Source organism: Thermobia domestica, chromosome 12 (assembly GCF_964235325.1).
Source record: "Thermobia domestica chromosome 12, izTheDome1.hap1.1, whole genome shotgun sequence".
Taxonomy (NCBI): Eukaryota; Metazoa; Arthropoda; class Insecta; order Zygentoma; family Lepismatidae; genus Thermobia; species Thermobia domestica.
Window position 1 is genome coordinate 148,641,158 of NC_137465.1, and position 15,092 is coordinate 148,656,249.

Below are 15,092 nucleotides of genomic sequence, written 5' to 3' on the forward strand. Positions count from 1 at the left end.
GTCATAGTATCCTGCAGTAAATTTTCATGCAGTGAGTATCATAACACTTTTTTTCTTTTCCTATATGTATATATTATTTAATATTGAAAACAAGAATCCAGTCACATCCTGCCACTTATGTATTCCGAACGAATGAGTGCAACATCCAAAGCGATAGCAAGAAAGCAATACATTTGTCCACCTAGACGAGGCAATGTGAGAACAGACAATCCACCTGCCTTGAGCGAAACACGGCGCAACTCTAACCCGCCTTGAATTTCCACCACACTCACGGAGAATTCAGAAAGATGCTCCGCCTATCTTGTGCCTCCACGCCCCGCCTACGCATCTCCTACGTCACGTCCGGTATCATCGGTGGTTGCAACTGCAACGGGATCCCTGGCGGATTCAGTGGTTAGTTGAACTCCGGGCTCGGAAGGTGCTAAAGGCTTGTTCGTTCGCGCGGCTTTTGACATGGATAGAACCTTGATCCTCCTTGTATTTTTGGGACTGTTACACGGTGAGTTAGTTAAGTGTTTCTTAAAATTGTTTTGTTTTTCAGATAACTAAAAAAAAAAAGTTCACTAAGATAACTAAAAACAAGTTTCTTCAGCCTCAATGGATCTCCTACGATTTTTTTTTAAATTCATCTCTTCGAATACACGATGTGATTTTTTTTCTCTCTCTCTTCAAGAAACCAAACTCAAACAAGAAAGTGGATAAATAGTGGTTTAGTTGTGTGGTGTGTTCTAATAACGTGTGTTCAAGTTACAAATTTAGGATGCTGTTGCCCCTCTCTCTGTAATCCCAATTTACAACTGAACTGAATTCTGGAACCAATGTAGCCCTCCCCTTAAGAAAGAACAGGATACAGCAAAAATATCATCTCTAATGTTAAAAAAAAAAAAAATGTGCACATAAGAACATCTCCAGTGAGAAAAGTTAGACAAGATCTCATCAAGAATTTGTGTTACAATAGTGTCTTTATAACAATGTGGCTGCTGTTTTTGTTCCTTCCGTTGTCATCCCTTCTTCTTCTCAGAGGTATTGTTTCAGTGGCAAGTAGGACAGAAGCACTTCCGAAATACGTCGAAAACAATATTTTCTTTTTAATTTTTTTCTAAAGACATGCTTTTGTACTGCCTTCCTTTCCTTCATTTTTTTTTTTTTTTTTATTGTTGAAGAAGTCAGTGTCATCACGCAAAAGATGAGAAATGGCACGCACATTGACATTCCCACGCAGAAAACATGCCAACAGATACCAACGAATGTTTGATCATTTTTCTAAAGTGTCAATGACCCTAAAAAGAAGAAACCAATTGCTTCTTCGCGATTTGGAATTCTTTCGACAATCTCACGTTGTGCCGATATTTCAAAACACAAGTGAAGAATACAGTAAAACGGTGTGTATTGAGGGAGTAATGATTTATAAAAAAGGTGTTTAAAAATGAAGACATTTAGAGTTTGGCAAACTATGTGAAAATACTATTGAATACGAAATTAATACTGCAATTAAACATTTAAAAATATACATTAAAAAAATATGTCCAAGAGAAGGGAATTTCCCGCCTTTTCCGTTTTTAATAAATTATTCAAATATGGAAGCAATCACAAAATAACCACTACCCCTTTTAATCTATTTGTCTTGTTAATAGAAGTCACCATTATTGTTGATATTCAATATTTCAATTTTTATAAAATTACAGCGAATCTTTGACAAATATCTTGTCATTAGCTTCATCGTTAAATCACAACCGAGAGTAACACGTAAAATGTGATTGGAAATTTAAAATTGTAATTAGATTAAAGTAACAACCAGTTAATGTTTTATTTTAAAATTAAATGTATTCTTCATACTATCCTTGTAATTTATCAGTGATGTTTTCATTATATATTTGTTTGATTCTCTGTGAAATTTCAATAATTAAAAATTGCAATTATATTAAAGTAACAGTCAGTTAGTATTAATTTTATAATGAAATGTATTCCTCGTATAACCGTTGTGATTTGTCAGTGATGTTATTATGATTATATATTTACCAGATTTTCGCTGTAATTCTAGAAAATTTCAGTACTAGCTAACGGATGTGGCAAATACTTTCGAGAATTACCTGAGTGGCAAAAACTTTTTGAACACAACTTGGAAGTGATATTGTCATTGAGTGAAATGCTACTATGTTTGTTCAAAAGGAACCAAATACGTAGAAGCTGATAGTTCTTTTTCTCATTAGCAATCATAGTTAAGAGATTTACAAAAACCAGAAAAAGCGGGAAAATTACGTTACCGTGGCCTTTGAACTCCATTACTTTTTTTAACGTTTTTCTACGTCCAGTGTGTTTGCCTTAAATTCAGAGGCTTGTCACTTAGTTATCGGTTGCCAAATTCTGTTGATTCAGTGATGGAATTAACCAGTTAATTAAGTGATTCTTCTTGAAGAGAAGCTTCTCCGATCTTATCGATGAAGCATTTATCAGGCCTACTTTGAACAAGCTAGAGACCCGAATCCAAGGGGGGGGGCTAGGGGGCCTCCCCCCTAAATTTTTGCTGGACCGGCTAAAATTTTCACGATAGGCTTGCACATAGTGGTCGAAGTGAGACGATATGCGGTGGTATGCCATACCGCCTCTGGTTTTTCAGTGATCAAGACAATATTTAAATAGCCGGTATGTTGTCAAAATCATAATAAAACATACCACCTCTGCTTTTTTTCCACTTCGAACACTGCTTGTAAATGAACTACAATAAGGTGATGAACTATAATATGGTTGGATCGCCCTCCCCTAACTTCAGCCTCTCCCCCCACATTTTTGGAATGTCTACCGGCCTGACAAGCTATACAACCAAGACATAATCAGTTCATTATGTTTCCCGCCATGCTCAATAATATTACGTTTTTACATTCTTTCTGATTATTGTTTTTTTTTTTTAACCGACAATTTTACACAATAATCGCAATAACACTCTTCAATATGTGCAACACGTGCATTTGCACGAGGCGGCAAGTTTAGAGGGCCGGCAAAATCTGTCATAACTATATTCTTTAAAATAAATATTTCTTATTGAAAACAGATTTCATTATGATGGTTGTTAAATTTACTAAGCTGACCTTCTATTTGAATACTACATTTATAAATCATATTTAGTTTGCATTAGTTTAAGGTCACATGGACAGTGCTAAAGTAGTTGGAGAGGGGAACGGTGGTTCAGTGGTAGAGCGCTTACCTCTGGTGCGTGGGGTCTCTGGCTCGATTCCTAGTGAAGTAAGTTTGAGGTGAAAACATCGTGCCAGTGAGTTTTCTCCGGGTACTCTCGTTTTCTCCCCTTTCTCATTCCACCAATTCTTCCATCTTCATTCACTTGCATTCATCATCGATCTCCCTTAGCCTAAAAAGACATAATCGTGGGACGTTAAACTGAAATATTTCATTTTTATTTCATTTCAGTGCTAAAGCAAATGGTCAAACAAATCCCAGCATGAATTGCTTGATTGTTGTCAAATACAAAAACTCAATTCTCGAGCAACTGTTTCATTGAGTTAGTTAGTTATCACAGTTTTGATATGAAAACTTGTCTTGTCGTAAACAAGTTCCTTATCATTGAAGGTGGAAACAAGTTTTTAAAAAATAACAGATGTAGAAGGAAAATCAAAAAATAAAGATAAAAGTGCTAGTTGCACGGGAATTGCAAACTAATATATTGAGATTGATGCTCGATATTGAATTCTATAACAAGGATTATCGTCTTTCCTCTACATTGTGTTTCGGCTTTATCTTTCGCTAACATAATATATTATTATTTAAAGAACAAACAGACACAACGAGATTGTATTTATATTATTTAGTTATTTCTGAGTGCGAGTGTTCTTCCCTCCCTTTCGTTGTTCATGATGGGGTAGCTTACAAATCGTGGCTTTTTAAAATTTGTTCTTTCTGGAGAAAAGGGGCGGCAAATGATGTCATTGCAAGGGGCGCCAAATTGCCCTAACAATGACAATACGCAATATTACTTAATTTGGCATCTTGTATAAACTTTTACATTTTGCACTTTATACCTTATCCTAACATAAATAATGTTATTATAATAGCAATATTTTGTCTGTGGATAATGCTAATTCCTTATAGCAGCTCCGATATGTTCGCTAAAATAGTTCAATGTTTAACAAATTTTACCACCAATCCACATGAAGCGTACCATTAATATTCACTATTAAATGGAAATAAGGTTGTAATTACATATTTAAAATTCACAAGTATTTATTGCATGTCAAGCAGAATATAATTTAGTAACTAAGCATCATGAACACAGTATATAAATTACACATAATTGCTTATTCAACACATCCTGCTTTTAAGCTATTAATTAATTAATTATATCCTAGAATTGAAATTGATTATTTCCATTTACGAAACATTACTATACATTTATCTACAATTCGATACCTCTACAATGCAGATTAAAAGAAGTTTTCCAACACGGAATCGATATAATTACATATATTCCGCCTTTTGGACAAGATAGATTGTTAGGTAATAATACGTATTCAGAGACAAATTCGTCTCTGTTAGTCACGCGATTAGTTAGTGCCATACTAGCTTTATACTAAGGAATGCGAACTGTTTTGATATTCAGAATCTGCTTGCAGTTAAACTAATCTGTTGATTTATGTTTCACGAACTAGTAATCTATACGTATAGGCCTATATATACGTATATCAGAAGAATAATTTTACTTCAAGAATATTACTTTTGCAGAGGTTAGTTTTTAAAAATGTTAGACTACAGAAAAGAGAGGTAAAAACGCTAGAATGGCCAATAAGTAGGGAAGTGGTAAGAGAGACTGCTTTTAACGATTCAGTTTCCGATAATAGAACCACTTCCTCTGTGCTATAATGCGTAGTTAAAACGAGCTTCTATCGTGTGTGCATTGTATCGGCCTGTGTGTGCGTGTGTATGTATCTGATCTACGGAAGCTTACTTTATTAAATTCCGACTTTGGTGACTATGAAATTTGGCGTGTGTTTTCTTTGATGCTTCTTAATGAATCCTATATTGTGTGGGTTTAGAATCAGTCAAGAAATTTGGTGTTAAAAAGGATATTTCTGTCTCAACGTACAAATGTGAAAGTACAGTGAGATAACACTATTTTTCACAAAAACTTTTGTGAAATAAATAAATAAATAAATACATGTCCGATTAACATGAAACATGAGGCTTTCAGATTTACGAGTCACTCTTGTTTACTTGGATTGAAATTGGCTAAAAATGCGGTGTCACCTCCATCCACAAGAATACAAAGATAGGTTTCGTAAAAATAATTCGATTTTCAATAAACTTGTCTCATATTTTCTTTAAGACTTAGGTTCCCGATTATCTTCGTTGGTTCTAGTTGGCCAGTTCTAATTTGAAAAAGGGAAATGTTTCGTTTCATTTTATTACAAGGCACCCCTAGTTATATGTTATGTTGCTCATATTAAGGAAGTTCGTTATACTATTTTCGACTCTACGATGATCCAGTGTTCAAGATAACTGTACATTTTTTTTTATTATTATTTCCTTGAGTGAACAGCATTTTATTCGTCGAAAATAGTCAATAGAATTCTTAGCTATGTGTAACCCTAACATAAGCAAAATGAGAACTTTACAATAATTTATTATAAATTACTATGAAATCTTAAACTCCTCTTTCAAAACTAGGAAAACAAAATAGAACTAACAAACCATTGCAGCTTCAGTCGTTCGTGAATAAAATGACAGTAGATAGTTACGGATCTAATATACACATTTGCTGTTACTTTGCCTTCACGTGAGGATAGAGGAAGCCACGTATAGACGTAGAGTACTCACCATTCATGCGAGGGGGGGGGGTCAGAGTCTGTGGTGGACAACATCGTGACCGTAGCTTTCTTCGGGGTTCTCCCGTCTCCTCACTACTTTCTCATTCCTTCAATTCTATCATAATTATTCCTTTTCATTACTCATCCGTTTCCTTTAGCCTGCAGAGTATAACCGAGGGACTTAACATTTTTAAAAATATGATCATGTAACATTAATTTCAAACTCATGTTCCCTATTTATAAGCGGAATATCAAGCGATTTGTACAACTATCTTATTCTCTTAAATCTTACGTCATATACTCCAAGTGCAGATAATTGCTAATGAAATTATCTATTAGCTACAAACATCTTCGCACCAATAGTATCAAAGCGAATAGGGGCTCCATTGTCTGAATTCTTCTAGCAGTGGCGGATCTAGCCCTGAACCGAGGGGCCTAGAACCCCTAGTTTTTTGAGTGACAAAAATAATTTAAGCTATTATTTATATATTTTTGAAAGTTTATACTAAACTCATGATATACATATCATAGTCAGGGTTCTTGTTGGCCCCCATTTTTACCGTCTAGATCCGCCACTGTCTCGTAGGTATTATAACATAACATTCTTGACATTAATATTTGATATTTTAAATGTTTGTCCTAGTAGTTATTCGAAATATTTCTGTTATCCAAATTCAGAGCTATGCTCTATGCTGCATCTTAGTTCGCACCTTCACATGAGTTGCGAACCTGAGAGCATGAAGTGTGTAAGTCCAATTTTGGCGAAAATGAGTTAAAACCAGTTTTGTATATCTTTCGGAGGTCTGCAACGAATAGTTGGTTGTATTTTGTTCTATACGGGTTGGGGACCTAATAAACCAAGTAGATTTATAATGTAGTATGTCCAATATGTATTTAATGGTAAGTAAGTGGTTTTGCTGTTTTCTGGGAAACAAGGATTTGTGACTTACGCACTTCGTACTCTCAGGTACAATATTACTATTTGAAATTTAAATATGGATAAAGCAAATTGCTTGCTAGTTACTTACAGAATTTTCGAACAGTACTATGCAATTTTCTTTCTTTTTAATTTTTTCCTTTGTAAAAAAGATAATATACATTTAACATACATTGCAGCAAAGTACTGACGCATTAATTTCTTTAAATTCAGGGGGTGGGAAGAGGGGACGTTAACTTTAATACAACTACAAATGTATTCATTCAAATGACTGCAGTGGAAAATATAAATGCTCTACCACGATACAATTTGAAGTACGTATGTCAAAGAATGCATGAGCAATTAATAATACGTACAAACACGCAGGTCATACGATATGGAACGAAACTCGATACAACTACAAAAGCGATAATATCGTGTTTTATGATACCGTAATGTTTGTGTTTACCTTTGAATTCCAACTATACATTCAGCCATATTTAGTTCCTTTTTTAAATTTTCGTATTTATATATTTAATGTTTTAAAAATAGTTAGGTTATTCCGTTTTCACTGAAGACAAATTAATTGGCAAAATCCGTAATCTATACCGAAAAACATCGTTTTAACAAGCTGCAAATCACTACCTGTCTCGGGTAATGTACAGTAGAACCATGATTTGTTCAAAGTAAAGTGAAATACTTTCAACGTAAAACAAAAATAATGGATGAAATAGAAAACCGCTGATATTTCGAACTTACAAAGTTTATACTGCAAAAATAAATCAGGCATTTGAACACGTTTTAGAAACAAGTTTTGGTACTTATTTAATTAACGTCCAAAAATGTCCTGAAGTGTTCTATCAGTGAACAAATAATGTTAGAATGCAGCCTCACAGTGCTTAATAGGGACTGTCCAAAGACCGTTCAAAATATACTTGAACTTTTAATGTATCCAATGAGTACATGGAGAGAAATGACTGTAAATCTGTAAAATATAATGTGTACGTAAAGTGTTCTATACTGTTTAAAAGGCATCTCTATGTACGTATATTCCTTGGACATATCAGTTCATATTTTGAACACAGTTTGGACACATTTTAAACACTTTTACAGCAGTTCCAATTAACCGCTGTTAGGAGGTATTCTAGGCATTCTTTTGCACACTCTTAGAAGAAGGACATTTTTGGACATGTAAAATAATGATCAATAGTAGTTTCTAAAAAATGTTCAAATACTGGTTTATTTTTTGCAGTGTACCGATACGATAAGAGACTTCGGTCACTTAAGTGGGGCACCGAAGAAAAAGACATATTCGTACTCACTTCTGTGCTTTTTCACTTAATTACAGGAAGTGGATATTTTTGGAACTAATACAAACTCGAAAATGTATATACGAATTGGTGCGTTTCATAGTCGATGTTAGTAGTACAGAATGTGAATGCTGAGTATGATCATATCGTATTCATAGCAAAGCTTTGAGGTCCCGGGTTCGATTCCCGGTGGGGGCACTCGGTCGAAAAAGTGTAAAACGCTTTTTCGGGCCAGCCACCCTGAGTGAGGTTTTCCTGGTTTTCCTCATTCACACCATGCAAATGCCGGGGTGGTACCTAACTTATAGGTCCCAGGCTGTTTCCTTCCTTCCCCAATCCTTTCTTCCTTCCCTTTCCCCGGATAGTGTGCTCGCCGAGGGACGTCATCTCTCAAAACGTGACGGGCTAAATGGCCACAGATGCCGGCAGCCCAGAAATCTAACTCCTAACCTAACCTAGCAAAGCTTTGAGCAAAATCGTTACAAAATTTCTTAGTGTCGCCTTAGCTAAACGCTTATTAAACCATACCTTGATGTGCATAGTCCTGCATTTAATCCTCAGTGAAAATACAAAGTTTTTAGCCTTTCTTATGGAGATCATAACAGAGCACATACATTTATAGTACTGTTGAATTAAAATAAATAGAACTATAATCAATGGCAAAGACGGTCCTTTGTGGTCTGTAGTAGTGCTGTCAAAATTCGAATAATAGATTCTTCGAGAATTTGTCATTCGAATAACGAATAATTGTTTGAATAATAGGGGAAAAAATTAGTATATTCCAATAACAGCAGAAGAATTTTAAAAGAAATTGCAAATAGTTTGCACGAGGTATAAATGGATACTTCCTTTTGTTTTTTTTTTTTTGTCTTTTCTTTAAACCATTTCTCTTCATCTGTTCTTTCGTAGACGCAGTTCTTTTATTGTGATTTTTAATATTCTTTCAAAGGGTTTAATTTCAGTCTCGGTGATTGTTTTCCACTGTTTATCCATAATAAATATTTTTATTGGTGTTATACGTATCTATTTTAATTTATGCAAAATTTGTGCACATTCCAAACTAGATCTGACAAAAAAAAATCCCTAAATTTGCTGATACTGATGCAAAACTGTGACCGAATAAGTGATTTTTCTGTCAAATCGTTCACTATGATAAGTTGCTGTGTAGTAATTTTAACTTCAAATATGACTTTCGGTTTTTATTAGTAGTTCTAGATCTAAATCCAGTAACGATTAATATTTTGCATTAGAAAGTGAATTTGTTTCATTCATCCGTGATTAAGTTCGTGTTTTTTGCCAAGACCAGTCAATTTAGTGTAAAAGCCACGATGACATTCTTGTTTTTGGAAAAAGCCACAAAATTCACGAGCAGGGAATCGCCACGAAGCCGCTGTCAAGCCAGGGAATCTTTCTTATTGTTTAAGTATTTTTTGTGATAAATCCGTAGACTGAAACGTATTTTATAGTAGGTGGCTAATGAACCTTGAGCCTCTACCTTTATTGATAATAATTTCTCTTTCATCGTAAATAAGAAAACAATTGCACGTTTCAGTGTGAGAAGGTAGCTACATAAGAGAAAAAAATAATCTCGTTAAAACCATTTCTCACGATTATAGAGCATGAAATTGACAGTTAATTAAAGGGACAATTACTTCTTATGTTTTAATTATCAGTTTTGTGAGAGATTTACGTTTGTTTTCATATGTAAAGATAACATTATTACCTGAAGTACAATGATGCTTAAGTGAAAATGTGTTAATACAAGTATAGTTTAAAATTTCTCTTTTAATGTTGTGGAATGCTAAATGATTATAAAATAAAAAATACCGAATGTATTATGAAACTTACTTTCCAATCGTCATTTACATACTGTATGTAATTTGCTTCTCACACATTTACGTCATTTTAAATTTACAAGTAGTAGCTATTATGTGTCAGTGTTATACATACGTGACTATGTGTATCACAGTTAGTTAGGAGTTTGTATGTCACAGTTAAGAGTGTGTGTGTCACAGTTAGGAGTTTGTGTCACAGTTATGAGTATGTATGTCACAGATAAGAGTATGTGTGTCACAGTTAGGAGTTTTTTTATCGCAGTTAGGAGTATGTGTGTCACAGTTAGTAGAAGAATACGATCTGTTGCTTAAAACACCATTTTTCAAAATGCATAGACAGTACTTGAATAAATCAACAATTTATTCCAACAGAATAAAAGTTGTTATTGGCAACGAATGAAAAATTTTTAGTGCCATAAAAATTCGTTTCTCTCAAAAAACTACGCATCAAACTTCACTAATCAAGCTTTTCATTTTGATTAGCTCGATTTGATCCGTCGATTGGTATATGTCTCATCTTTGGAGACTACTTGGAATAAACAAAAAAAATTAAAAGTTTTAAAGTTAATTGTATCTTGATCTGTCTCTCATCAACCTTACCATGTACTATCATCTTGCTAGTGGCATAATGGGAAAGGATTGATGAAGATACATATATTTCGGTATCAATTCTGTCGTAATAATTTGTATCGTACTTCAGTTCGTACATTTACAATAAAAATCTAATTTTTCGGAAACTACGCATAAGGATTTGTACTTATCCCTATAATTTTCTTCAAATCGATATCTATCGATTCTTGTGTATCTTGTCTTTGGACATGTTTTTTTTTTTTTCGTTAAACGGCAATAATATTATATAATTTGATGTTTTTTGATAACTGTTTACGTCAACCGAGAACAAATACTGTTTGTAACGACTTAGTTGTAGCTAAGAAGATAATTCATTTCAGAATGTACTAGTAAAATGCGTGTGCTTATTCCAACAACAACAGAATAAAGTTAATGGAAAACATATGAAACATACTCAAATCTCTTATTTTTGGCTCGGAAACATGTTCATTTGAGGGTAGTTTCTTGACCTACATTACAATAAGGTAGATATTGAAACAACTGATGATCGATAATCCAATTCTTTCACATTTTCGGCATAGATTTAGGAACATATTTTCAAATTTACTGCGTTGTTGCGCCACTATTTTCTATCACTGATTTAAACTTCTCTGAATCCTTTACTTTTTTTTAAATTATACTTCTGTGCAATTATGTTATTTAGTTCAATTAAAATTTTGTACAACTATCTCATTCAGTTGAACAATAATACTGTAGAACTGCTTTGTTTAGTTGGTGAATATTAAAATTTCATTTTGGTTTTCATTTAGTGTTCAAATTTCTTTCTTTAAAGGACTGTATACATGTAGTAACTTTCTATTGAATAAATAGAGCAGTATAGCTGTTTAAAATCCGGTACGTATTTTCAAAAATTTGTTTTTTTTTTTTCGAAAATCCGGCACTCCTCAGGTTCGGAGGTTGTCGGAGGGGATAGCGGGAAACAGGCATCGCCATCGGGGAGGGAAAGGTGCACTTGCCTCGTTTCTTTTTTTGGTGTCGTTACTGCTAAGAACAGACAAGAGTCCATGATACGTTTCTCATTGTTGGGAATTTGTCAATGATAGGGTGATCTGACGTCCAGGGATTGTTCCTTCTTTCAGAAAAATGATCCGGTGTCCCGAGAAAAATCCAAACGAGACGCAAAATGAGCTTGTTTTTTAAATTAATCCCTTTCGTGGCTCGTAGTGACGTAGAACAACTTTTACGTGTTCTCTTTAGTTGAATCTTCGATTGAAAAGATTTCGAAATTTAGTAAAACGTTTCATAGTTTTCGAGCAGATAGCTCAATGTAACTCCATGTTTTGATTTTTGATAACCTTCCGTGGGTCAATCTGTAACCGAAGATTACACGTAGACTTGGTACCTGGATTGCCATATTATGTTAGTTTGCCGAATGTAGTGTTTTCTTATTATTATTAGAGACAGGGGTGCCCACAAGGGGGGGATATGACGCAAACTGCGTCATTGAAATATTTGGGGGGGGGTTAAAATCTATATAAATATGTTTGATGAGGGGGGTAAAATTAATCGAAAAGAAGATTTTTTTCATGGAAGAACACCTACGGATAGACAATTGGGGGGGTGCGTCATAGACATAAGGGGGGGTGGGCACCACTGTTAGAGACCGGATGTTTAGGCATTAAAAACCTGGAAAACAGGCAGGAAAATAGGCACTTAAAATTTAAAAATTGGCAGTAAAACAGGCACTAAAATATAACTCGAAATAATGGAGATAAATACTTAATACAATTCAAAAATAAATTCAAGTCATAGATAATGTTGAAAAAATACCTGTTTGTTAATATCTTCTTTTATTGTATATATAAAAACGAAGCTTGACATGTATTCAATATATATAAGTATATAAGTATACACTATAAGTACATACACCAGTCCAAAGTATTACAGCACCTTATCAGTGTACATAGCAGTCCAAAGTTTTATGACATCTTATCACTACAAACAACACTTATATTTCTCGAAAGAGGCAGAATCCTTTCTTGAAATACTTAATTATATATTCCCCCCCAATAAAGTCTTATTTTTAAGAAACTGCAAAGAATAGGTAGCATTAGGCACTAAAGCAATTATTTAGACAGGAATGGGCGAAATAGGCAAAATAGGCAAAATAAAATTAGTTTAAATTGAAACTATAACACCCCATATAAATTTTAAAACGATATTTTTGATCACATCTTTAATCTTAAAGAATAGGCATTTTGCCTAACATTTGATCTCTAATTATTATTATTATTTTCTAAATATCACAAACAAATTGGGAACCTATCACAGATAGTTTGACTGTGGACGGCTCTGTGGATTGTTTCTATAATATACTTTATTCTATTTTTGACCGGTGCATTCCGAAAAAAAGAGCTAAATTCAATTATCCTATTTGGTTTTCAAGTGACATAATTAGATTAATTAAGAGCAAATCATATCACCATAAGAAATGGAAGCAGGGTCCTTGGGACGCACTGTATCACTACAACAAATTTAAAGAATTGAGAACTCTTTCGAAAAAAGAAATTTCCAAAGCATACAATGCATACTTAAACAACTGTGAGGCCAATATTATAAGCAATCCTAAGACTTTCTGGACGTATGTTAAGAATAAAAAGAGTAATTCGGGAAGTAATTTGTTTCACTATAACGATCAAACTTTGAGTGACGATGCTGCTATTGCAAATGCATTTATGGCAAATTTTCAAGTAACACACAATAAATCAAGTTATAATCTTATTCCTATGGAGCAATACAATAATTCGGAAATTCTGGATAAATTAAATATTAACTTTATAGACATCGAAGATGTTGAGAATGCTATTAAAAAACTTAAGCCACGGTCATCTTGTGGGGCGGATAAAATACCACCGTATATCATTAAAGGCTGGTCAGAAATACTGAAACATCCCCTACAGGCTATTTTTAACAAGTCAATAGCTTCTTCTACGTTTCCTATGAAATGGAAGATTGGTGACGTCTGTCCCATTCCCAAGACAGGTTGTCCTACTGACCAAATAAAAAATTATCGACCGGTAACACTGCTATCTGCCCCATCTAAGGTATTTGAAATTATTATATATGAAAAAATTTACTCACATGTACGGTCAGTAATATCTCCCTTTCAACATGGTTTCATGCCAAAGAGGTCAACTGTAACTAATCTCTCAGAACTTACACATTTTATAGCTAATCAAGTTGATAAAAAGGAACAAGTAGATGGAATTTATACAGATTTCTCCATCGACGTAATTAATCACGATATACTTCTAAGCAAACTTGTGACATTCAATTTTTCACGAAACCTTCAACAATTTATAGCGTCCTATCTGTGCCAACGCAAACATCGCGTTCGATACAAAAATATTCTAACTGAGGAATATGTTGTAGACTCTGGTGTGCCTCAGGGATCGAACTTAGGACCTCTATTATTTATATTATTTGTTAATGATTTACCACCTGTAATAACATCCTCCCGCAAACTATTGTTTGCTGACGATTTAAAAATCTATCGTAGTATCTCCACGGAGTTAGACGCTATTTCTTTGCAAAGCGACATAAATTCTATTTTCCAATGGTGTGAATCAAACAAATTGCTGTTAAATATTAAAAAAATGTAAAGTAGTATCATACACTAGGAAAATGAACTATGTCCGCAATGTGTATACTATTAATCAAACACCAATTGAAAGAGTGGATTATATAACTGATCTTGGAGTCACTCTGCAGTCAAACCTATCATTTGATATTCATGTCAACAGAGTAGTTGGTGAGGCCTTTAGGAACCTTGGCTTTGTGATGAGATCAGGAAGTGATTTTTCTAACACCGATGTCCTCAAAACATTATACATTGCCTATGTAAGGTCTAAGGTGGAATATGCAGCGATAATATGGGGTTCTGATAGTAAGAAATATACAAGTAAAATCGAAAACATTCAAAATAAATTTGTGCGCTTTTTAACATATAAAGAAACAGGGATATATCCGAAATTTGAGAAGTATGAAGATTTTCGAAGCAAATATTCATTACAATCACTTGAAAGCAGGAGGACTCACTTCATTTTATCTTTCTTACATAAAATAATTCATAGTACAGTAGATTCAGAATATTTACTATCAGAAATCAAACTTCACGTCCAACATAGAGCAACCAGACCCCATAATAGCATATACCATCTCTCAGCGCAAAGGACTAATGCATTGGATGTATTGCCTGTCAGAAAAATGTGTTTATTGTATAATAAGATGTCAGAAAAGCACCCAGAGATAGACATTTTTAACTATAGACAGAATTTTACTCTAAATAAATAAGGTGTAGATCATGTTATATGTATTTTAAAGTATTTTGCTATCGTATTATTTTGTTATCATATGTGTATTTTAAATTATACTATCATGATGGAAAACTGTAATTAGGCATCCGCCTGTTGTTTTCTGAAATAAATAAATAAATCTTCTCACCGTAATCTGTAACAACAAAATAACAAAACAATGTATGGGATCCTCCAATCCATCTCTAAAACGTTTTCCTGCATTATCTTTGGTTTGCATTTACTCAGGTTTAGACATACTTCTTTACAATGCGTCACTGTTAGGAATATGTTCA

The 15,092-nt window shown here is 33.8% G+C and overlaps 1 protein-coding gene across 3 annotated transcripts in view; it reads left to right on the plus strand.

Annotated features, from left to right (window-relative positions):
- Positions 1 to 370: 370 nt before the first annotated feature.
- LOC145666729 (protein Skeletor, isoforms B/C) overlaps positions 371 to 15,092 on the plus strand; it is a 463,368-nt gene continuing 448,646 nt past the window's right edge. For 2 of the 3 annotated variants that reach the window (XM_081734256.1, XM_081734257.1), the window contains exon 1: positions 371 to 499. In XM_081734256.1, coding sequence (XP_081590382.1) covers positions 454 to 499 — 46 coding nt within the window. In that variant the 5' untranslated portion in view covers positions 371 to 453. The remainder of the gene's footprint in view (positions 500 to 15,092) is intronic. The other variant, XM_081734258.1, reaches the window with a different exon arrangement.